This window comes from Acanthopagrus latus, chromosome 7, assembly GCF_904848185.1.
Source record: "Acanthopagrus latus isolate v.2019 chromosome 7, fAcaLat1.1, whole genome shotgun sequence".
Classification (NCBI taxonomy): Eukaryota; Metazoa; Chordata; class Actinopteri; order Spariformes; family Sparidae; genus Acanthopagrus; species Acanthopagrus latus.
In genome coordinates this window covers 12,642,905-12,666,698 of record NC_051045.1, presented here as the reverse complement: position 1 = coordinate 12,666,698, position 23,794 = coordinate 12,642,905, and the positions used below count along the sequence as shown (strand labels likewise).

Below are 23,794 nucleotides of genomic sequence, written 5' to 3'. Positions count from 1 at the left end.
TCACCCATAATAAATGAAAAACAGCTCTCAGGGCTATTATCCAAACTATCCAGAATAACTGCAAGATAAATTCCTCAAATACCTTCTCCATGTTGTCTCCAAAACATTCTGAAAAAGGCCATTTCAACATTGATATTGGTTATGACAATAGATAATATCTTATCGTAACCATCCACTGATGCGTTGGTTTGTATCTGAGGTATTCCTCATGCACTCGGTCAGGGGTGGCATTATTGTGACAATATTTATTATTCTGACAGTTACAGAGATGTGTTACATTTAGGGAGCGTCAAACTCGAGGTGATCCATCTAAAATCATATATTAAGTGTGTAGACTTTACATTCATTAATGAATAACCTTATAAGTCAAGATAGTAAACACAAATGCAGCCCAACTAGGTTCTCTTCAAATAACAGACGTACAAACAGACTTAATTATTTGCACACAAAACTGACATTCTTTTATTAACCTCTCTGTCATCTAAAATATAGCATCTTAAAAATTAAACAGTGTTAAGTACGAGCCCTCCTAATTAATAGTGCAGATATGATAAGGGGGCAAGTGTGGAGAAATCTGATGACAAATATGGATTCACTTCCGTGTGTGTGTGTGTGTGTGTGTGTGTGTGTGTGTGTGTGTGTGTGTTTGCATGTGTGTGTCTGAGCATGTTGCCCTCAGGTCCTGAAGAGCACAGCAGCAGTCACAGCTGTCAGAGCCACAGCAACCACCGGCCCCCAGATCATCCATGGCTTCTGAGAAGAAAAGGAAAAAAAAAAAAAAAAGTGGTGACACAGAAATGGAAACATGAGCGTCACCGCATGAAACCCGCCCATCCCAAAGATCACAAAAAGCTTTGACAGAGGGAGCTTGCCATTGAGAGCAATGCAGTGCACAGAGAATGCGGGTTAGCTCTTTCAGGTAGGCCCATCACAAGCCAACTGACAGAAAACAGTTGTTAAGCATTAGCCATCCAGACAAGACAAACAGATGTCAGATGTTGGAACTGTATGATTAGAAAGGTTAGAGTTTCTCAGACGTCAATTTTTGTCAGTTTCCCCCTGAGGAAGTCATTCTGGGGAGTTAGGAAAACCTGATTAAGTCATGCAATGATCTAGAAGACACTGATGAGAATGAAAGGATGTAGGCCGACTTGACAGGAGTAATGTGTACCTTACTACCACAATGCGCCGAAGCACCAATACAGCAAAGCCAGGATAAGGCCGATGACTATGGCTTGAACAGGCAGCAATAGGGATGTCTACAGAAGGGAAGGGATATTATAGTAATCAGCTGCAATGGGACATACTTTAGTTGGGTGTAGCTTTATTAATAAACCCGTCAGTCAATAGTCTGTGTGTGTAATTGGTGTTTATACAAATCTCACACACAGCTGTCAACGTCTAAAAGCAATAGTAAAAGACAGTGGATGAGTACAGGGGAGCAGGTTTGCTGGGATAAAAATAAATATATATTTATGTGCTTTAAATCCTACAAAAGATTCACCTTTAATGCCTGGCGATATTTCACAAAATACAATAATATTTTGTTGCAAACTTTGAAGCAAAGCTCATGCCTCCAAAACCAAAGCAACTGAAGATGTCTGCCTCTTATTGGGGCTGGGCAACATGGCCTGAAAATATTTAGCTGAATTTAGGTTAGGGCTGCATGAAGTGAAAACACCTTATTGCATTTTTTGGCATATATGATGCTATAATAGCTGATAGAAAATAATAAAATATACATCACAATAACAATATGACATTTTGAAATCTCCTCAAAAAACACTTCCAAAATGTTGGAACTGGGCAACAAAATCAAAGAACACCACATCTTTAAATAAATACACCAAAAGTACTGTGAAAATAGTATAGGCATGACTAAATACTTTCACACCATAAACACAATTACATTTTTGATCAATAATCATCAGTAATGTGGATATCATTTCTGAGTGGGTAAAAGGCAGGTGTTAACAAGTAGAACAGTCTGGTAAGTTCAGAAATGTACATCACTTTGCTGCAATGCAGCCTTTGAAACGAAAAAAAGACAACATTCAAAAATCAAATACAATCTCATATCACAATGACAATATAAGATATATTGCCCAGCCAGGCGTCTAATGCAAGTAAAAGCTATGCTGCAGTTTTTGAGCTTAATTGCAGATCATTGTTTCTCCACTTCATGCACCATATTGTGTCAAATGTGTATGATAGACCAGCACTCACCTTCGTTCCTTTTTCCTGCAAGTCCTTCATGTTGGATTTGCACTCCTCAAGTTCGCCTGCAAGCGACTGTTTTTCTTGCTCAATCTTCTCATATTTTTCCTTTAGGTCCAACAACTCCGTCTTTGCCTCCTCATACTGCATAAAGCACATTATAATGTCTTACTTAAACGGATAACTATCCCTCTATGCATTTTCAGAGTAAATACAGCCAACAAGGGGAGCATGCTGGGGCCATGCTGATGTTAGAATCGCTGATTGATTCTTTGTCCCCTAACGGGGCTTCACAGGATGAGCTCAGTCTGAAAAAGGACACTGTGAGAGCACTCAGTTTCCACTTTTATTCAGTGACTGAAAGAGAAACACCACACTGGGATGAATGTCTTGTGGTCAAGGATGACTTCATCCCTGCTTTCTGCTATTCAACAGTGCCTCTCCTGTCTCGGTGTCATAGCAGTGGCTCACTTCCATTCAGTCTGCTAAATCTGACTGGGAGCATACAGTAGTGTGCCACTGCCAGCAGCAAGCAACCTGTGGACTGTCTGGACTGGATGCACAACTGAATGCTATTTCCATTAGCAAGAAGCTGCCCGGCATTTGTAGATTCAAGTTGATTCTTTTGACATTTTAACTGATATCAAATTATATACAGACACAAGCAAATAAACCACTAATTCAACAAAAAACACAACATGTCCCGTTAAATATCAGCCAGATATGCTGATCAGAGCTTTTATTTATCATGCCTGTCAAAGTAGAAAATCCTGCCTTTAGGCATAAGAGTTAATTTACTAGCTTTCTGAGCTGGGTCAAAGTCAAGATCAAGCTCTTCTAAACTGGGATAAAACAATTTAAAATCATTGGATTCGATTGGAGAGGACAGGTTTCACTTCAGTGTCTTCTTTGGATTAGTTCATTGCTCAAAAAATAAATAAATAAATAAAACAAAGAAGGGACAACGGAAGACTTTACTGTGGATCCCGATAACAAACACTCAGAATTAGTGGATCATAATGAATTTCTATCCGGATAATCAAGAATATCCTCACATCAGTGAATTGAAAAAGCTTGTTAACATACAGTCCTTTACAGAATGACACAGAGATGAGGTGCCCGCAGTTTATTTATCCTTTATTTATGTAAAAACGTATTATTTATGATTACCTTATTTCAGTTTTATTTATATTCGTACTTGAATTGTAAACATATTCATTATCAGGAAAGTATCCTGAACAGCTATTATTTTGGCCAGGATAACTGTAACAAAACATTTTCATATCATCCCAAGCCTGGTACAAACATGAAGGAGGATGAAATCTAAATTGAGAGAAACCTTACTATCAAAACATACTGGTTATCTAATCGTCAACATATACAGGCTCAGCTTGACCAGAAAACTGAACTGACAACGACAACGATTTTTAAACATAGTCATGTGCCAGCCATTGTGTAGCTGATGTACACAGCTGCTCTGGTTATGAAGGGGACAGTATCTGTTCCATCAGTCACAGGAGTGAAAAATGTGACTGAACAACAAGTGCAGACAATGTTCAGCTGTCAGCTTTGAAGGTAGAAGTATTCTTATTCCTAGAAGTAATTCCTTCTAGTGATTCTGAGATTACCTTTTAGTTTTGTGAACATACCTCTCTCTGCAGAGTCTTGCTGTGGCTGTCTGCTTCTTCCAGTTGGGTTTGCAGCTTGGTGCTATCTTCCTGGTGCTGGAGCTGCATGGCCACCAGCCTCTTCTCCAACTCCTGCTGGGATCTCTCCAGGGCTTTGAGGCTGTTGCTCAGCTCAGCATTCTGGGCACGCGAACTGCAAGAAACAGTTCAAAAGGGTGAGGGCTTACACAAAGCAAGGTGTGTGGCGCACTGTGTAGCAAAACATGTTGGAGCAGAGTCAAGCAAATGAAACAGAGGGAGTACACAAAGGTGGGGGTGAGGCTGAGCTCTGGATAATGTAGCACAGTGCACTGACCTGGCAAGGTCCTTCTCCAGCTGCTTCTGTTTCTGCAGCGCTGCCTCTTTCTCAGAACGCAGTGCTGCACAGTCACTCTGCAGGCTGCCCTTCTCCTTCTGGTGAGTCTTGAGGAGTTCCTCCTTCTCGGCCCTGAGGGAGGCACACTCCATTTGCAGACTGCTTTTTTCCTTCTGGTGCTTATTGACAATGTCTTGTTTTTCAGATCGCAGGACAGAACACTCCTTCTGTAGGCCATTACACTCCACCTGCATGGACTGCAGCTCACTGGCTGTGAAAAATACAGGTTTTATGTAACGGAGCAAGCTCTGAGCAGATGCCTTATTCTTAATTAGCTTACTTATTTTACATGATACATTTTCTAGCTGCTTGTACAGGCTAGTATACATTTGTAGACAAGTCTCTTTGTGCCAGAAACAAAGAGCTACATTATATTTGAAATCATGAGGTCACTGAGCAACTAATTTCCAGAGGTTAAGACCACTGCATGAAATTCAGTTTGGTCGTTTTTAAACTGTTCTACCCTGCAGCTAAACTTTTTTGTTCACATTCAGTGCAGCAACAGCAATCCATGTCTCAGTCATCCAGATTATGTTGCTTTTGGAGTTTTTAAATATTTAGAGAAATTGTACAGTTCAGGTATATTGTGTGTTTCTTTAAATACTATTAAATTTTACCAGCCATCATCATAATTTTTGTGCATTTGTGCAGTAGTACCTTGTATTTCTGCAGTCTTCTGCCACTGCTTGCTCTGCTGTTGAAGGTCGCGCTGTAGGTTGTCTATCTCACGCTCATATTTGTTGGCCGTCTGACGCCATTTGTCCAGGTCCTTCGAGGCAGATGACAGGTTAGTCTGGATGGCAGCGACATCACGCTCCCGCTCAGCAGTGGCTGCCTCCAGGGCACGTTTCAGAGCCTTTGACTCATCACGTGCACTCTGCAGCTCACTGTGTGAACTGGAGGAGACATCTATCTGCTCTCTGAGGACGCCCATTTCATCTTGGAGCTGCCGCAGTTGGCCTGCACACACAGTGTTCAATGTTTAGATTAGGAGTGTAAACATTTTGAATAAGATTGAGAAAACCTTTCTATCCACAAAGACATGGATTTACCTTGAAGAAGTTTTATCTGTTTTGCAGATTCGTCAGCTTGGTGTTTATTTTCTTTCCTCTCTTCCTCCAGGATCCCTGTGAATTACGGCAGCATTTATTTCACCTGTGGTTGTTTGCTTGTGTGTGCACAGTACTAGGTTTGATGATGGGATTGATGCTTATGTTATTTTCACCTTGTAGCTCCATGCATTTGTGCTTCTCAGTGTTAGCTAGCTCCTGTGCTTCTCGAAGCTCATCATTCAAGCGTTGGATAACCTTTTCGGAGTCAGAGGACCCCATGTTTGACCTGGTCAAGTCATCTGATGATGAGAGGGAAAACAGGAATAATTATCCAAATTAGATCATCCTCTCTCCAAACATGAGTATATTCAGCTGTAAGGGTAGAGCTTCTTATCTTCCCTCAAAGTTACTGTAGAGGATGTAAAATTCACAACATAATGATACATCAGGTAGTAATGATGGCAATTTAACTATAAAAATAGAAGAATAACTCCAAGTTCCACCATGTTCATTCTGCTTCAGTCCCAAATATTTAACCAGGGCTGACATACGAGATGATTTCCCAAGATATTAAAATGGGACTATTACATAAACTAATTGCTCACCCAGAAATAGACACAACTGCATTATCTGTATTTTCTTTCCAAGCTTTTATTCAAAATCATCCATTAAACCAGCAACATATGATCTCTGGCACATCTACTTTGCTTGTTAACATTGTGTTACAGTAAACAATACACAGAGGGAATGGACTAGCCAGCGTTGTCAAGGGTCTGTTGTGTTTCCTAGTCGTGGAAACAAACCCCACAAATACTTGGGCTTTGCAATGTCCAGTGAATATTTTGATCCTCTAATCTACCATGGCTAGAAAAAGAGATGACCTCATCTCAGGCCGAGCATTTGGCAGAGGGGAAAACAAGAGTCGCGACAGGTCAAGCATGTGCACCATAAATGGATACATCAGAGGACTGAGACTGCTATGAAAAACTGCATTTGTACTGTCATTGTGTCTGGCACACACGGCTGGATAAACACAATGTACAAATACGCACACACGTCGTTAGTGGTGGCATTGATAAATGTCCCAAAAATGAACGCGTATGAAGCGACTACTGGAGGCTGGTGGCACCCTCGGACTTGAGCACATGACCACCCTGCTGTGTGCCAGACAAAGGATGGGTGGTCAGTGCTCCGTCCTGCATGTCTGTATGAGGTTGTGTGTTCCGTGAGTGCATGCATATGTATGAGTGAGAGTCAGAAATGCGCGTGGGCTCCCTGTAAGAAGGGTCGCCTGTGCTTGGTTTGTATGAAAGATATCCAGATATCCTCTGGAGCGGACGAGATAACGATGGTATTAGATGAGGGCGTCCAGCGTGTTATCTTTAGCAACATTAGTTATTACACCAATTATGTTTTAATGTCAGACTGACACATGACAAAGTAATAATGGGAGTAAAAATACCTCTCTGCCTAGTTGGGGGATACTGAGCATCACGCTGCCTCAAGTGATGACACAAAAAAAAAAAAAAAAAAAAAAGATGTAGGAGAAAGTCTTTTTTTAGCTCAAGTGCTGAGGGCTAGAGCCATCATGCTCTCTTTCCCCGCTGTCGGTTTCCTTCCCAATGAATGTGACGGCGGGTTAGCACTGCTTGGACTGAATGCCCAGAATACTCAGGGAATTTCTGCTGATCGAAGTGCTGGGAGCGATATTAATTTACAGCCACAGAATGTGCTGTATAGGGGTGAAACTACTGCTATCGTGAGGACACTGTTTGCTTTGTGCTGCCTATATGCTGTGCAGCATAGCATCACAAATTCATTCATCATGCAAAATTGATTCACTCGCGGATACATCGCTCACCCATCGCAATGCATTATCCGCTGCATTCTATATTGAGCCACCTTAAATATGTCTAACACACAGCAGTCAGCTGATGTACCCTCTGTGCAAAGAGATTCCATCTTCTAATAAGCTGTTGACACTAGAGAGATCAGCCTCTAAAACAAGGCCATCACAGCACAGCGCTGTAAAAAGCTCTCAAGCCAACCAGCTGCGCTTACAGCTTCAGACGCTCTTCTTAAGTGTGACTCATGCTTTTTCCCCTCTCTCCACCTTGTCACTTACTAAGATACGCCGTGTCAGGTGAGAGTCACGATGAGCAAAACACTGCCAAGTCATTCCCTTCAATTCTGTTCAGTAATTTCTCCAGAAATAAACAAACAAAAACAATACAGCGAGGTTACCTTTAATCAGTGATACGTTATTCATGGGATCACTCAGCTCTTTATCATCCATTTGTTTATCTGTAAAGGAAAAAAAAAAGAATAAAAAGAAAACAAGTGTGACAACATATCAGGCAATAAAATAAAGATATATAGCATCAAATCAAGTGTTAATGTTTTTTAACAAATGTCTTAATCGAATTATTAAAACGTTGGTTAAGGATTTAAGTATTCATAAAAAAGGTAAACACATAAATGCATCATCATCATCATCATCATCTATAAACACATAGCAAGTACTCATGAAAGAGGCAGCTGCATAGTTGCTGAGAAATTCTCAAAAAACAGACTAATAAATGTTCAAGAATAACACTTAACCAGGAAATATTACCTTAGGTGATCCGGGAGCTACAGTACTCTGTGTGCTGAGGCTACAGCAGTCCCTGACATGAAGAACTCTTCTCCAACTATGAGATTTTTTCAGATGCAAAATGGAACAGTCCAAGCAGTGAGGGGGAGGCAGGGGACACCAAGGGGGTGACGGACGCTGTGTACCAGACCTCCCTGCTGATGTTAGATTGAAGCCAGTGAAGACAAAAGATCTGGCTGAAATAAAAAGGACAAAAAGCTCAAGCATGGCTAAAATACTACTGTAAAGGGGTGTTATATGATTGTCCTCAAATATGACTCCCCCCTATTTTGTGGCTCAAGTCCACAGCCCCTCCACACTAGGTCATGCATCCGAGTAGGGCACCTCGGAAGCTGCAGCTGCACACTGACACAGAGGGGTTTTGTTCAGGGAGCTGAGCTGCTCTCTGGCCAGATACTGGTACTGATGTAAAAATCTACAGGATGACACAGAACAGGGGAAACCAAGTGTGAGAATGTGAGTCATCCACAATCCTGCTTCCACCTTATAGGCCGCTGTTTTCTCACTTTGAATATATAAATTACTGGCCTTCAGGGTTAGAGCTACATGTCATCCTGAGGTTGTGCTGTAACTACTAAGAAAAGGGAAATAATTTGCTTGTTTCATTTGTGATTTATTTGACTACAAAATATCATAGTTAGCCTCTTCAGCGAGCCTTGAAAAGTTTACAGGGGCAAGGCAGAATAGACATAATGTAAGAAAGTAGTTGCATGAATTGAGAGTGTCACAGCGATATTTAAATACTGGTTATATGTTTAAGCAAACAAATGCCGCGCCCTGGAAGCTGTTGTAACTTGTAGCGACATAAAAAATTCCTTGAATAATGTATGAGCTCCACACACACACAAACATTCAGGTTTCAAGAGGGCAGGGGCAGAGGGGAGATCACGATTTAGAGACCATCCACAATTAAAGGAAAAGTTCACCCAAAAATGAAAATGTAGTCATTATCTACTCAACCCAATACTGATAGGAATCTGTAGTCCACAAAACATTTATCTAGCTATGCAACAGTTTCCTAAATAACATAGAGAGGGACTTGTTTTAAAAGGGAAATAAATAACATCAGGAAAAAAAAACATAAAATGGCTCCATACAGCTTGTATAAGTCACTGGAAGCGCCAAGATCCCAGAGTGATATGAAAATATGCCATTTACACCATTTTTCAACAGCTTCACTGTAACTGCTAACCTAATATCATTAGCACACACCAGCTCAACAGTGCAAATGTTGTCTTTTCAAATCAATCTGGGCTGAAAAAAATGCTGATTTATCAATTGAGCCCAAATTATCTTTCTGATGTCATTTAAACATTTTATCTAAGGCTGTGCAATTCCATATCATGTGACTACTTGAATTTTTACACAGAGAATGATTGAGAACACAAAGTATAAACCTTATCAAGTCAGTATTAAAGGGGAGACTGTCACCCAGCTAGTTGTAGGAGTGTAAATCACAAGTGAAAGTACATTTTCACAACAAAAGAAAAAAAAAAAAAACCACAACACTATCAGCTTGCAAGTTCAATGAGGTCACAGCTTACTGCTTGCAGCTACACAATATCAGGAATAGCAATAGCAAGCGATTTGGGCTCAGAAATGTAAGACCCAGGTTTCTTAATGAGTTTTGCTGTGTAGCCAGATTCCAGCATGAGACCTTAACCTTTGTGGAAAGTGTAAGCTAGTAAAAAGGTTTACAGATTAAACCATGAATCACTGACAGTTGTCAATAATCAACCATTCCAACCTTCTAGTCTACTTCACATTAAAATTTACAATATTTACCAACCATTTGTTGGTATCCCACTGGACAATTATTCAACTCTAGAGATCACTAAATAGCCTAAATTCAGTTAAGGAGATTAAGAGTTGTATGACATAAGTGTTCTCTACACAGACAAGTGAGGGGTAAACCCACACTGGGTTAATAACCTATAGACAGGATATAAAAATTCAAACCTAAAAATCCACTTCCTGCAGTATGCTTGCAGGTTTTTGTCCTATATATGCTTCATCATATTTTATATCACTCTTGACACATGCATTGCTGGATTTTGTATATGTCATTTATGTTTACAATTAGCTATAAAGATGTTTAAAACTTTCTGATCATTTGAGGACTATAACCTTCATACATGCAGGGTTTATTGCTGGGCTCTTGCACTGAACTTCATTAGTTTAGTTAACTGGCAGCTGAGTGTGTAATCATGTATATGAATAGTTGTGGAAATGCATGTTTAGCCATTTTAAGGGGAAGAAAAATACTCATCTATATGGTTTTCATTTAGGAAAACCAGGTTGTAATGTAGACTCATTTAATCAGGCTGTATACTTAACTGGATGACTGGTGACTGTCATATTTCAAAGTAGCCTTTCATCGTATTCTAACATTTAACCTCTGTATATCACCTTAGCTTATATTTAATTAGCTAGCGTTAGTTATTTACCTGAGTGCTACTCTCCACCTAGCTAACCGTTAGCTAGGTTGCCTAAGTTACCTAACGTTACTGGACATAGCTGATGGCTAACTGATAGCTACTTGTTTGATTGTTATCTGCTATTGCCGTATGAATTACTTCACAAATGACAGCGTGACATATTACTCAAGACAAGAAGTATCTCAGCTGCCGTAACTCACCACCATACAGCTCCAAAAGTTGCATAGGTTAGCATTAGTTGCTTGTAAATGCTAACTTAGCCTTAAATAATCAAATGACGCTTCACGCTAATTGCAAACAGGAGGTGGCAGACAGTTGACGTTAGCTATAACGCTAGCCGCCGTTAACTCCACACATCACGGCCAAAACGTGACGCTAAAGGCACAAGGTGGCAGTGTCAGAGGCTCAAACCCCGGCGACTACATTAAGAACATCCTACAACTTCATTTTAAAGTTGCCTCATCGAAGGGGTGGGTGTTGCCTTTCTGCCTGACGTTCCAGCCCTGCGGTCCGTGCAGTTTACACAGAGGGAGTTAGTGCGAACTGGAAATAAAAAAAAAAAGTGATACTGGCTGAGCTCAGGGAGGAGCTGCGAACATCACCGCTACTCAAATGTTTCTGTCAGTACACCTCTGCCGCCAGATGTACGAGAACTAATCTCTCCGCGTTTAGCCTACAAACTTGCCCGCTTTGGGTTTTTTTTTTTCCTGGTCCCAGATGACTTCCTACATCTCAGCCTGGATTTGGAGTGAGAGGTTTTGGTTCCCCGAAAATGTTACATGGGCGGACCTGGAGCGTCCGCCACCTGGTGTGGAGTATCCCCGGCTGGGACACTTAATGTACGCATTTCCCCTGGCTGTTGGGGTTTTTCTACTACGGCTGCTTTTTGAAAGGTAAAGAAAAAAAAGGAAACACACCAACAGGACCTCGTTTGTTGTTAATGTTTGGTGACGTTCCTCTTTTTGGTTCCTGTGGCGTGTGTGTGTGTCAGAGAGAGAGAGAGAGAGAGTTTCGGTCTCATGTGGAAACTGTTGTTCATGAAGTAGAAAAAGCAGCCTAAAAAACTGGGGAATAATATAAATGACACTCCTTCTTGCAGCCGCAGTCTTACCGTGTGAGTCATATTTTTTTTAACCGTGAGCACAAACAAGTCCCTAGATCTGTTATGTGCCCTGCGTGTTACACCAAAAAAAAGTTTGATGTGAAAATGAAGTTAGGCACGATCTCCTCTCTTTTTGGATTCACATATGAGATTGCCTCAGCTTCTGCCTGCCTGCTTCGTGTGACAGATAATTATGGCCCTCCTCTCTCTCTCTCTCTCTCTCTCTCTCTCTCTCTCTCTCTCTCTCTCTCTCTCTCTCTCTCTCTCTCTCTCTCTCTCTCTCTCTCTCTTTCCGGTCCCAGGAATCCCTCAAGAAGACTACAAGAAGCCGGCGTTGTTGTCTTAGCCTTAATTAACAGTGTTGGCATTCCTTTGTGATTATCCATACATGAAAAATAACTCCTTCAGACTTGAGACACCGGTTTACCTTGCTGAGCTAAGGATAGCCCTGGAGGGGAAATAACCAGATGTAGCATGTAATTAACACACAGTCTTAATTCCCTTACATGATAACACAGAACCTGAGCCTGGCCTTGTAGGAAACCAATCTGTGCAAAATGGACAGAAAGGAGAGTTCAGCCAAACTAAAAGGCCATGCAAACTTTCTGCTTAATCCTAAGTCAAATAACCAGTGACGGGGAAAGAAAAAAAAAAGAAAGAAGTAGAAGCCAAGGCCTCCGGTCTGTACTCCTATTCATTCAGTCTCTTTCCATATTGGGGGGGAGAACTGCATCCAGATTAGTGGGGTTGTGCTGAGATTGAGATCTAAATAAATGGCTCCCGAGTTTTGAGCGTGAACACTGGTCAACTCAACGGGAGGATCTTGTGATACACATCAGTATTTTGGTTAAAGGGCGGCCCTCCCTCCATTCTGTGTCTCCCACCCTCCTCACATGATGGGTCATTATGCCCTGTTTAGACGAGGTGCTACATTCCCCAGGAATCCTCGTAAATGCTCGCCCGTGTCTCACCCTACAGGCCCCATTGTGCTCTAGTCCCTCCGTCTGAAGACACACGCATGCATGTCAAACATTACTTTGTGGGGAAAAGTTGCTGAGGCTCAACAGTTTGTGTTTATGTCAGTGAGGGGGAAGCCCGTAGCCAATTTTAGCTAATAGTTCATCCATTCCTGTAGCTGAAGTGCTTGACTTCTGTCTCTGACTCTGTCCTTGTCTGAATGTCTCTCTTAACACCACACCATCTCTCTGTGTCCCCTCCCTCTTTTTTTTGTGCCATGGTCTGTGTGTACACAGGCTAGTGGCCAAGCCCTGTGCCCACATACTTCAGATTCAAGCGGGAGTGCCTCGCCGAGCTCAGCCCAATGATGTCCTAGAGAGGGTGTATCAATCCAAAATGGTACCTAAGGCCCATGTTTGTTCTGTACTCCATGAAATGTTCCTCAGCACACTGTGATACAGATGTTAACCACCACAGGCATAATAATATGTTCAATAAATACTACATGTGGAGTGACAAGTGATTACTATTTGTCCCGTACCGTCTCTTTAGAGTCCAGACACGAGACAACTGGATGGACTCTCCAAGCAGCTGGACTGGGATGTGCGGAAACTACAGAGATGGTTTCGCATCCGCCGGAACCAAGATAGACCCAGTACGCAGATAAAGTTCTGTGAGAGCATGTAGGTTCCTACTAAACTGCTTTGCACCCAGTTAATGAATGGAGAATTTTTCTGCACTGCAGCTGTCGGCCTGTTCATCCAGCTCTGGTAAACACTGAGCCAGCTCAACAAGTACTGGATTGACCACCTTGGGGTTGACACTTGTTTTTCATCCACCCTTTGGATAGATTGTCATGACGCTTGGTTCAGACATTCATATCCCCCTCAGGCTTGAGTGGCTAAGAATTTTGATTTGAGTTCCATCATCAGGTCTAATTAAATATCTTTGTTACCAAATACAAACACTTTTCATTATGCTATCAGATGTTAAATGTAAACACACTAAAATGCCACACTAAGCTAGTGAACATGGTAAATGTTAGCATGCTAGCACACTATATTAAGATAGTGAACATGGTAAATGTTAGCGCCCTAGCACACTACATTAAGATTGTGAACATTGGTAATTGTTAGCATGCTAACACATTACATTAAGATTGTGAACATGGTAAATATTAGCACACTAATGGATTACATTAAAGCAACATTATGTTACTTTTTAATCTGTATTTTTCTAACTTTGGATTTCTATTACGACAGTGATGTTGCATAAAATGCCAGTTTTTACATGTTGCATTTAAGATGATAAATGTTAGCATTCTAACAACATTTCACCAACATGGTGAGCATGGTAAGTATTACCACTGTTTTAGAATGTAGCTCAAAGCACTGCTCTTTCCAGGCTGCATGTAGAAGTCTCTTGTTTTTTTGAGAAGATAACATGTGACATGGTTCTGTTTTTCAAATTCTACTCTTATTTTTCTTCAGGTGGCGATTTACATTTTACTCTGGGATTTTCATTTATGCCATGCAGCATTTGTGGGTGGTGAGTTGAATCAGCATACTGTATGATGTACAATATTGTTGCACTGAAGTCTTCCAGAGCTTCAACTTTTCTGAATAAGCCCACTGAATGTTTTTGCTGATCTTGTCTTATTTGCATTTAATCTGTTTTCGTCAGTCGCCTTGGATGTGGGATGTCAGAAAGTGTTGGCACAACTATCCTTTTCAGGTTTGTATTTTTTTCTATTAACTGCACAATCATATTCAGTTGCCAGTATTATGACTATAATCCATTCAGCACCATTGTGTTCTTTGGGCAGTTGGGCTAAATATTTATTAAAGGTGTTTTTGCTTCACTTCCTTCCAAAGGCTATTAGCTCCGGACAGTACAACTACTATGTAGCTGAACTGGCTTTCTATTGGTCTCTGATGTTTTCCCAGTTCATAGACATTAAACGTAAGGTGAGTCAACAACAGCTTTGCTGACACTATCATTCAGCTTCTCAATCACACCCTTTTTATCAGAACTGTTATTCATATTCCCTTTTATATCTCTATCAAGGCAGTGTGTTTGCAGGCTTAACTTTCACACCATTTCATGTTACCAATATATAAGGATTTGTTTATTTTACTCATTTATTCATTATGTGCGCTGGCAGAACAGGTTTAACATAAGATGCTGCTGCACCACAAAGGTTTACAATGCCTTTTATTCATATGTGTATATATAGCTTCGCTGCCTGTCATCCCAGTATTTACACAAGGCCTTTCAGTTGGTGTGGTAACTAGCAGATGTATTTTGATTTACAGTGCAAGCAACTTGAGCATTCTATTTACCACTTTCTCTCTCTCTCTTTTTCTGTTATGTCTTCTTTGATGGCAGGATTTCGTGATCATGCTTGTCCACCACCTGGCCACCATAATGCTCATCACGTTCTCCTATACCAACAACATGATAAGAGCCGGCACTTTGGTCATGGTTGTGCACGATGCATCCGACATCTTCCTTGAGGTAAATCAGTCAGAGATGAAGATTTTTATCGTAGTGCCGTTTCCAAGAAGCAATCTCGAGAGTGTTCTGAGTTTAACTCAGCAAGCATTGCTGCGCTGTGAGCTACCTGCATGACCTGTCTCACAGAAACAAAGGAAGCACCTGTCTTAACCTCAGCCTTTCAGTGGCAAGTTGTCATTGAAATTTTAATTGCACAGATGAAAGGCTGGAAAAGTAGCTGCGAGTTACTCGTACTACCTGTCTGACTGAACACACACACATCTCTTATTGGCACATCAGTTGTGCATAGGTGTGTTTCAAGCTACCAATCGAATGTAACTAAAGATTTGCCTAAGGGGACACAAGACGTAAATATTCGTCATTGTGTTGTGGTTTTAAGTCAAAGGTCATGAAAATAGGCATGAGCTACTTGTAATACCAGTTTGACAGAAACTGCATTTCAGACAGAAATGCATTTCTTATTAAAATGTCATTGACATGATGCCATTGAAATGTAGTTGCACAGGTGCAAGGTTGTAAAAGCAGCTGTGAATGATTTGTGCTACCCATCTGACTGGACAAACACACATCTCTTATTAGCACTTCAGTGCAAAGATATCACTTAAGCAACTTGTTAGCAGTTCTTCAATCCATAGAGAGGTGAAGTCATACTCCTTTCCAGTGGACCACCATGGGACCTTATTTCAGAAAAAAGTATGTATGGTGATGATTAGCAAGAGACAACACATTTTTGGATACCGTTTTATTTTGACATGAATTACACCTAGGATGTTTGTCAATTTAAAAGATAATTTTTCAACTCTAAAGTTGCAGTTTGACATAAAACTGATGAAATATAAGACTATAAAGTTATTAGAAAGACCACACACCCAACAGTTGCATGAGTAACTTCATCTTGTTTAACGCTAACTGAAGCCTGTCCTGTATATAAGCTCGTTCACAGAACTTACTTACTACCAATATAAGGTACTGCAGGGTGCATCAAAAGGGATGTGACATTGGCTTTCTATAGCAACCTGGCTCAGGAATCAGAAGTTAGCCGGTTACGGTCCAGCACAAGCCAGGCAATACAGAGGTTACACTGGTAGCTTGAGAGGTGCCAGTTCACCTTGAGCACTGGGCTGCAGACCCATCGCTGACATCTTTCCACATCAATTGTGTATAGGTGTCTGTGTGTGCTTAGACCTGTGCTTTAAGTTACTAACAAAGTGAAAAAAGGATTTACCCAAGGGGACAAAGTATTCATCATTGTGTAGCAGTATGAGGTAGTAAAATTAGGTGTGAGCTGCCTGACAAAAACACAAACACACATTTCAGTGGCTACATGTCATTACTGTTAATTACAGCAAACATACTGGTGTGATATTTTCTTAACATGCCATTTTTATCATACATTTCTTATTTATTCCCAAAGGCTGCCAAGTTGGCCAACTATGCCAAGTACCAGAGGCTCTGCGATGGCCTGTTTGTGGTGTTCAGCATAAGCTTTTTCATCTCTCGACTTGTCATATATCCTTTCTGGTGAGACAAATGAGTGCTTATTTATATATCAAATTATATACTTCTTCCAGCTTGTCACATATTCAAATGTTTAAAAGCCATTAATACACTGAATGAGTCTCTGCATGAACTAAGAGTTGCTATAATCTGTTGTTTGCTCCAATAACGCCTATATGTTTGTTTGCTGCAGGATTGTTTACACTGTCCTAATTGACAGCTGGGAGATCATTGGGCCATACCGGGCCTGGTGGTTACTCAATGGGCTGCTATTGGTGCTGCAGACTCTTCACATCATCTGGTTCTACCTCATCGCTCGCATTGCCATCAAAGCCATATTCAAGGGAAAGGTTAGTCTGGCTGTTGTGTGTACTACAGCGATGGAATTTAACAAGCAATCTGATAAAAAATAATAATCAGAAAAATGAGGGTTAGTTTTGTCCATACTAAATGAATTGTCACATGATTTGGGTTGATATTCATTGTTGCCTGATGATCAATCCTAGTGACTCTGGTGATCCTTGACCTTCCTTACTCCCATCAGCATTTTGAGCAGAATGTGTTTCCCCTTAAATTTGGTTTGAATTTGTGCATTAAGTAATACTTTGGTACATCTGTAAATTGAAAGAAATTGTTGTCACCCTGCGTCTGGATCGTGGCATCGTCAGTGTGTGCATGTTTGCAGAAAGCCTCGCAGAGCTGCTAGAGTGGCTGTACACATTTTTTAGTTTGATTTTTACTTTCCTCACTATTCCAAAGGTTAATAAAACTGCTGCTCCTATTTTTGTCCTTATTTTACAGGTGTCAAAAGACGACCGCAGTGACATTGAGAGCAGCTCAGACGAGGAGATGAACTCAAATAACAGGAAAACTCCCAGTCAGACCCTGAAACCAAAGGATGGCGGTCACACTGGTAACCTCAATGGAGAAACACATGACCACTGTGTACAATGAGGGAATATTTACCACCAGTGTATATTTTGTTCACTACCTGTGTGTCCCAACTTGTCAATTTGACCCGCTGAGAAGAATTGTTTTTTTCTTCCAATTAGAAAAAGTTAAGATGCTAAGTTGTTCAGATGGAGTGATTACTTGGATATGGGGGAGGTCCATATGTGGAATACAGACTTGACATTGTCTGACTGTGTCAGGTTTACACTGTGTGAGGTTTACATCTGCTTTCTGCTTACAGGAGTAGACAGAGAAATGTGTGTGGTCTGTCTACACCTCGCTGTGTGTGTGTGTGTGTGTATGCGCAGGTGTGTTTGCGCGTGTGTGTTCAAAGTTAGAAAATTGCAGCAAGTGCAAATCTACACTGCTACAGTTAAAAACTAATTTTATACATGTAAATAGACTTTATTTGTGAACTGGTAATATATTACACAGCTGTAAAACAAATCACTGCAACTGCCTTACTGAATATACTGTATATCTCCTATACTGCCAAAGATTTCTTAATAAAACATTGTTGTATCAAATTGAGTTATAATTGGGCAGGATGTTTACCATGTGATGGAGGGTGACTTTGAGGGTATAATAAGTATGCTTTCTATCTATTTCAAGACTGACAAAGAGAATGGCATAAACACTGTTAGAGCAATGGGCACAATACAAACATACAAGTGCAGCTGTCACACACAACAGATGAGTGTAAGCAATATATTGCTAAAATGTAATACAAGATGATGATAATAAGCAAAACAAATACTTAATAGGTACAATTTCCTGATAAAATTTCAATCAGAATTTAAGAGCAGACACACTGACCAAAAGTTCAAGATTTTGCAAATTCCCTCATAGATATACATGTAAAAATATCAACCATCCATCAGGTTGCAGTCAGTGATCCTCAGCGGAGTGATCCATCTTCAGTATTGTATTTTATCACACTCGTCCAGTTTTTCAAAAACATCTTCACTGAATTCATTGTACCTCAGACTAAAAGAGTCAGAGAAATAAGCAGAGTTGGGTGTTAGTTTTAAAAAAGCATTTGTAGTACTCTGGTTCACAATCAGCTGAAGTAAATCAGGCTTACATCATCTCCAGCATGTTTTCGCTGTCCTGCATGACCTGGACAAGGGCTGGGACTGAGGCATCAGTCAGTAGGTTGTTCCTGAGTTCCAGGCTCTTTAAAGTCTTACTGGCTCTTATGGCACCACACAAGTCCTGAACGCTGGCGTCTGTCAAACCAGTCATTTCAACACTAGAATAAAAGAGGCAGTTAAGAATGTGAGGAATACGGTAAATAACAACGGTACAAATAGAGCGTTAGAGGGTCAACTCACTCTAGTTCCTCCAGCCGACAGTGTGGATGTGCAACAGCATCCCAGAGATGTTTAAGCCCTTGATCTCCTACATCATTTAAACCTACAGTGAGAGTCTTGAGTTGAGAAGTCCCACTGCTCAGCACTGAGCCAAGTTCCTTGAAGACAGACTGGGTTAATTCGCATCGTGTCAAGCTGTAGGATGAATAATAATACAAATTTTATCTGCTTGTTTGTGAAAGGCGGTAGCTTATCAGTGAGAGGTCAGAACATGATTAATACAGGTTACTGTACCAGAGTTTTTTAAGTGGGCATCCGGGTCTACTCAGGGCTTTGCAGAGCAGCAGCGCCCCCTCCTGGCCCAACTCATTCACTGACAGATCCAGCTCTGACAGAGAGCAGCCCTCTGACATCAAGGCCGCCATCAAATGAGGACAGCACTCACCTGTCACCTCGTTGTCAAAGACACTACGTTTGAAACAATATAAAAAGGTATATTGATCACTAATTCATATTTTTTGGTGGGGGGGTGGGGGTGCAAAGGGTCACAACTGTCCCCAGTTTCATCATCTTGAAACACACTTACTTGAGGACCTGCAGTTTAGAGAGCGGGTGCTGCAGGGCTCTGCACAAAGCCTCCACACCACTGGAACCAACAGTGTTCTGTGTCAGGTTCACTTTTCTCAACTCTGAATGGCCAGAACACAAAGCTGCTGATAAAGCCTCCATTGATGCAGCCGTCAACTTGCAGCCTTGTATCCTTTTGATTAAAAAAAAAAAAAAAAAAACCTTTCTAAGCTGAAAGTCAATTATTTAAACTCTGACAAAATACAAGAACGCCCTGTTAAAAAATACATACTCAAGCTCCTGTAGTTTGCAGTGAGGACTGTGTAGTGCTTTGCAGAGTTTTATTAAACCCTGGTCCCCAATCTCATTAAAACTCATCTCTAACACACACAGCTGAGAGGTGCCCGAGTTCAGGACAGACACCAGATCTTCACAACTTGCATCTGTCAGACTGCATCCTCGAAGACTAGGCAAATTAAAAGAAAAAAGTATGAAAGACTTGTTATCAGTGACTTTCAATGAAGTGATTGCCTTGAGCTAATCTTACTATAAATTCTGCAGCTTGCAGTCCCCGAGTCCAGCGCTGAGGATTTTAAAATTGTCGTCTCTGAGGTCGGTGTGAGAAAGACTTAGATGTTTGGTGATTCCTCCACTGAGCGCCGAAGCCAGATGAAGGCCAGACCCAGCAAGCAAGGAGGTGTTCGTCAAGCTGACGGACACAAAAGAGAAGTCATACATATGACAGCAGCCTGAATGTATAAAAGGAAATACACATTTTCAGCACTTACTTAATCTCATGTGACGAGCTCATAGCTGGACCCAGCACTTCTGCCTGCTCCTCTGTCAGCATCCTGTTACCGCGCAGATCCAACTGCTCGATCTCTCTGAGGCACTTGACGACATAGTTCAGAGCTACACAGTCCTGGAGGCTCAGGTCTCCATAGCTCAGGTTCATTCGCGCTGGGTGGGCGATGATGTCCTTCACCAAACTCACGCTTTGGGCTTGATGGAGCATATGGAGGCAGTGGTGCAGCTGGTCTTTGTAGTATCTCTTCAGTGTCATCTCGGGGCTGCTTTTGAACCAGCATCTGAAATCTGTGATCCGGTCTGGGTTCAACTCCCCCAGCAGGGTCTCCAGCGGCCTGCGCTGACTTGGCTCCGAGAGCGCTGACAAAAACACGTACAGAAACTTTGCTCTGCCTTTGTGCTCTCTGAACATCTTCTCCACACCCTCAGACGTCGACTTGTCCAAAAAGTAAGACACGGCCGAGAGGAACTGCCGCATCATCTGGGAGCGTAAGGAGAAGACGCGTCTATCTGATTGGTCCCCGTAAACCTGGAAGAAGGCACCGACTGAGGTCGGAAACTGTTGGAAACCAAAGGAATCCATTTCCTCTTTGGTGCAGCTCAAATGCTGGTCAAGGGAGCAGTGAGACGCCACCTTGCCGAGGGCCAACACCAACTCTGTTCTGCTATTCTCGTTCAGCGAGAGCATCTGAATCAGGTGGATCAGGATATCTACATAGAGCTGAGATAACGTCTCAGGAAGATTTGCTCCAGCATCCATCAGAGACTTGTAAATAGAACAAACTGTCCAACAAAACCTCGGGGAGGTAGAGATATCATAAAAGCCAACGGTTCTCTCCATGTGCATCAGCGCTTTCTTGGCAACAGCTGGGTCAGTGAAGAACCCGTTAAAGTACGCCTCTCTTTGAGGCTTCCGAAACCCCAACACTTGAACCCGGGTGCCGCTCACAAAATTCAGACATCCTGTAGGTCGGGTTGCCACCAAACAGGTAGCGCCTTTCAGCAGCGATCCATCGAGCAAGCTGGCCACCAAACATGACAGCGAGGTCGCCTGGGTCGGGTCAGAACACAGGGTGTGTATGGACGGGTCCAGGCTCTCTTTGCACTGATCCATCTCATCAAAAACAAACAGCACATCCTCAGGCTTCGTCAGAACGAGGGGCAGGGACTCAGGAGAGATATGACCGGGATGGCAGAGCATTAACGTCTCCAGGGAGAGCGTCTCATAAAGACAATTCAACTCCCCAAACCGGAAATGGAAGACATAGGAAAAGTTTTGAAGGACTTCTCCTTTGGCCCAGTCCACAACAAGCTTCTCCAAAGCGGTGGTTTTACCCGAGCCTTCAGGGCCGTTCAGTATGACATTTTTCTTCTCTTTAGACAGAGTGGCGAGGATTGCATGATCCAGGGAGGGCAAGCTGTCTTCTTCATTTCTCCCCTTGACTTGAACTTCATCAGTCAGTGGGGAAATGTACTTAGAGTTCTTAATCACACTGGCTGGCAGCTCTCCACCAAGGAGTGTCGACATGCCCTTCGGCTTCAAGATGTGAGCCAGCACTGTGTCTTTGTCCATTTTGGAAAAAAAATCACTGTTGTGAAAATACATAAAATAAACTTTAAGCACGATAGTCTGCAGGAAAAAAAAATATTCTTGTCTGCAATTACAGTGTTAGGAACTACACTACTTTGAAAGCTTCGTTCACAAACAAACACACGTTTGTCAAAGTACAGTAACAGCTGACTACAGACAACTGTTCAAAACACGGAAGTAGAATAAACATTTACCTCGTGCGCAGAGATGTTGTCAGTCAAAGTAAAATTAGACGAGGTGTAGCCAAGGTGAATTCTCCAGAGAGCACACCGACTTCACTTCCTGTGGCGGGGGCGCGCCGACACTGGCCGCGGCTGCCAAAACCACAAGAACCGCGACCGGCTCGAAACAGGAAGTAGCCATGTGCTTCCAAGCCCTGAACGCTGCCTTACAGGCGACATGGACGTGCTGCACGTAAACTGTTTAAAAATAATTATTTATTTATTTATATTTTTAATAGCTCTCTGCACTTAGCTTTTTTTCCCCAATAGCTTCCATTTAATGAGGCCCAGTGACTCTGAACCAATGCCGGAGTGTATTAATAAATGGGACGAATAAGACACAACTCTTTTGATTGCATTTGACTGTGTTCATCTGTTTCATATCAATATTTATTTGGAAAGTTTAGCATCTCTTTTCAATGGCTTTCATGTCATGTGACCCAGTGACTTAAAAACAATGCCGAATTGTATCACTACAAAAGACACATGAGACATACCTCTTTTAAATGGATTTTTACTGTTTTTGCTATTTCATCTTAATATTTATTATTAAAGTTTAGCATCTCTTTTAAGTTTTGAGAGGCACAGTATGGGTATGTTTGTTTATTGTCGTTCGAATTAAGAAGAGGAGAGAAATACAGCTGAAGTTCAAACTATAAAAATAAAAGAGAAGAACCAGTAAAATGTAATAAAACAAATTTGTCTTATTTTTCATATCTAGTAATACAGTTCGACATCGGTTTGGAGTCAATGGGTCACTTGACCTGGAAGCTACCGCAAGGAAGTCTTGATATTGTGATAAGAAATGCAGATTTTTCTTTTAATTGTAAGTCCAACTATGGGTTATTTAAAAAGAAAGATAACAAAGAAAACAGGCTCCTAAACACCTCCTGGAGGAACTTTTTGGAAACTGAACATTTGATACTTCACCACTAATCCATAAATAGAGTTTATTCATTTTCTGAAGATTTTGATGTGTGATTTCTCCACGTTGCTGCAGTGTAATGTAACCAAATATGTACCTGTGATAGAGTAAGGCACCATAAAGAAGATGCAAAGATAATGATGAGCTAACCTATGAAGGAATTGATTTGACATAAGTTCAAAGGTTAGTCAAATTTCACCTCTGATCCATTCCATTCACTTCGCATACCTGCCTCTAATCCAGCCATGTGACACTTTCACAAAAAGTATCACATAGTGATGATGACACAAGTTCAAAGGTTAGCCAGATGTTCAAGGGTTAGCCAGATTTCACCTCTGACCCATCCCATTCACTTTGCAGGCTTGCCTCCAACCTAACCCCAACCCTGAGTCCAACTATGTGAAACTTTTGGAAAAGTGTCACTACAAATAGGTACCAGTGGACTCCGTGCTCCTAAAACACCTCCCGACTGGCCCTGACTCTTCACTCTTCATCCATCCTATTCACTTTGCATTGGAACACATTTTTTCAGTAGCTTCCAGGTCATTTGACCCTAATGGCCTGGAAGCAATGACTAATGTCATTCAAGAATGACAGTAAAGAGTTTAGCTTCAGCAGCTGTGGAGTAGTGTAATTATGGTTAGTGTTTATTGGTTTAATTGGATGCCTTCGTCTCTGATAGCCCTAAAAAACAAACCTAAATACAATAGATTGATGTAGTGCTTACATTTGCTATGTGACCCATACTATATGATCATTTCAATATGAATGAATATTGCAGGGTTAGGGTAAGGGTAATGTAAAAGGATATTAAATCATTGCCCAAAATACAAAATGTACTTCTATTTCCCTGTCATTTATTCATTGTGGGTTAGGGTTAAGATGGTATAACATTCTCCACTGTCTGTATCTAATGATATAGGAAGCCATAGTTGCTGCCTTC

General features: G+C 41.4%; 3 protein-coding genes across 6 annotated transcripts; 1 reads left to right on the top strand and 2 right to left on the bottom strand.

Moving 5' to 3' along the window:
• Positions 1 to 225: 225 nt before the first annotated feature.
• On the bottom strand, positions 226 to 10,743 carry slmapb (sarcolemma associated protein b). Of its 4 annotated transcripts, none has more exons than XM_037103225.1 (12): positions 10,604 to 10,743; positions 8,290 to 8,380; positions 7,927 to 8,141; positions 7,557 to 7,616; positions 5,486 to 5,611; positions 5,313 to 5,387; positions 4,918 to 5,220; positions 4,201 to 4,471; positions 3,867 to 4,038; positions 2,227 to 2,361; positions 1,172 to 1,259; positions 226 to 753 (listed from the first exon to the last, which is right to left on the bottom strand). In XM_037103225.1, exons 4-11 carry the CDS (start codon positions 7,606 to 7,608, stop codon positions 1,176 to 1,178), a joined length of 1,218 nt encoding a protein of 405 aa, XP_036959120.1. In that variant the 5' UTR covers positions 7,609 to 7,616; positions 7,927 to 8,141; positions 8,290 to 8,380; positions 10,604 to 10,743; the 3' UTR covers positions 226 to 753; positions 1,172 to 1,175. The 4 variants fall into 4 exon arrangements, with proteins under 4 accessions (XP_036959120.1, XP_036959122.1, XP_036959123.1 ...); XM_037103227.1 differs by having other exon boundaries at positions 7,927 to 8,137; XM_037103228.1 differs by lacking the exon at positions 1,172 to 1,259.
• A 341-nt stretch (positions 10,744 to 11,084) lies between these two features.
• LOC119022413 (ceramide synthase 5-like) lies at positions 11,085 to 17,954 on the top strand. Its single transcript, XM_037103232.1, has 10 exons — positions 11,085 to 11,296; positions 12,759 to 12,861; positions 13,015 to 13,145; positions 13,953 to 14,010; positions 14,146 to 14,196; positions 14,337 to 14,429; positions 14,851 to 14,979; positions 16,394 to 16,500; positions 16,670 to 16,826; positions 17,278 to 17,954. The coding sequence occupies exons 1-10, from the start codon at positions 11,121 to 11,123 to the stop codon at positions 17,428 to 17,430; spliced, it is 1,158 nt and encodes a 385-aa protein (XP_036959127.1). The 5' UTR covers positions 11,085 to 11,120; the 3' UTR covers positions 17,431 to 17,954.
• On the bottom strand, positions 17,830 to 22,048 carry si:ch73-233m11.2 (NACHT, LRR and PYD domains-containing protein 12). The gene is made up of 9 exons (XM_037103217.1): positions 21,900 to 22,048; positions 20,096 to 21,703; positions 19,855 to 20,016; positions 19,600 to 19,773; positions 19,327 to 19,500; positions 19,035 to 19,208; positions 18,762 to 18,935; positions 18,512 to 18,679; positions 17,830 to 18,414 (listed from the first exon to the last, which is right to left on the bottom strand). Exons 2-9 carry the CDS (start codon positions 21,685 to 21,687, stop codon positions 18,345 to 18,347), a joined length of 2,688 nt encoding a protein of 895 aa, XP_036959112.1. The 5' UTR covers positions 21,688 to 21,703; positions 21,900 to 22,048; the 3' UTR covers positions 17,830 to 18,344.
• Between the last annotated feature and the right edge of the window lie 1,746 nt (positions 22,049 to 23,794).

What these genes read in the sequence shown, in the direction of transcription:
- slmapb (XM_037103225.1), bottom strand. Translation starts at nt 7,608, where the DNA reads ATGGATGATAAAGAGCTGAGTGATCCCATGAATAACGTATCACTGATT. An exon ending in CAAATGCATGGAGCTACAAG is followed by an intron (nt 5,388 to 5,485) that starts GTGAAAATAACA and finishes CGTAATTCACAG; the next exon opens with GGATCCTGGAGGAAGAGAGG. An exon ending in CTGGAGAAGGACCTTGCCAG is followed by an intron (nt 4,039 to 4,200) that starts GTCAGTGCACTG and finishes TGTTTCTTGCAG; the next exon opens with TTCGCGTGCCCAGAATGCTG.
- si:ch73-233m11.2 (XM_037103217.1), bottom strand. Translation starts at nt 21,687, where the DNA reads ATGGACAAAGACACAGTGCTGGCTCACATCTTGAAGCCGAAGGGCATG. An exon ending in TGCAAACTACAGGAGCTTGA is followed by an intron (nt 19,501 to 19,599) that starts GTATGTATTTTT and finishes TTTAATCAAAAG; the next exon opens with GATACAAGGCTGCAAGTTGA. An exon ending in TGCCCACTTAAAAAACTCTG is followed by an intron (nt 18,936 to 19,034) that starts GTACAGTAACCT and finishes TTCATCCTACAG; the next exon opens with CTTGACACGATGCGAATTAA.
- LOC119022413 (XM_037103232.1), top strand. Translation starts at nt 11,121, where the DNA reads ATGACTTCCTACATCTCAGCCTGGATTTGGAGTGAGAGGTTTTGGTTC. An exon ending in GGGTGTATCAATCCAAAATG is followed by an intron (nt 12,862 to 13,014) that starts GTACCTAAGGCC and finishes CCGTCTCTTTAG; the next exon opens with AGTCCAGACACGAGACAACT. An exon ending in ATAAAGTTCTGTGAGAGCAT is followed by an intron (nt 13,146 to 13,952) that starts GTAGGTTCCTAC and finishes ATTTTTCTTCAG; the next exon opens with GTGGCGATTTACATTTTACT.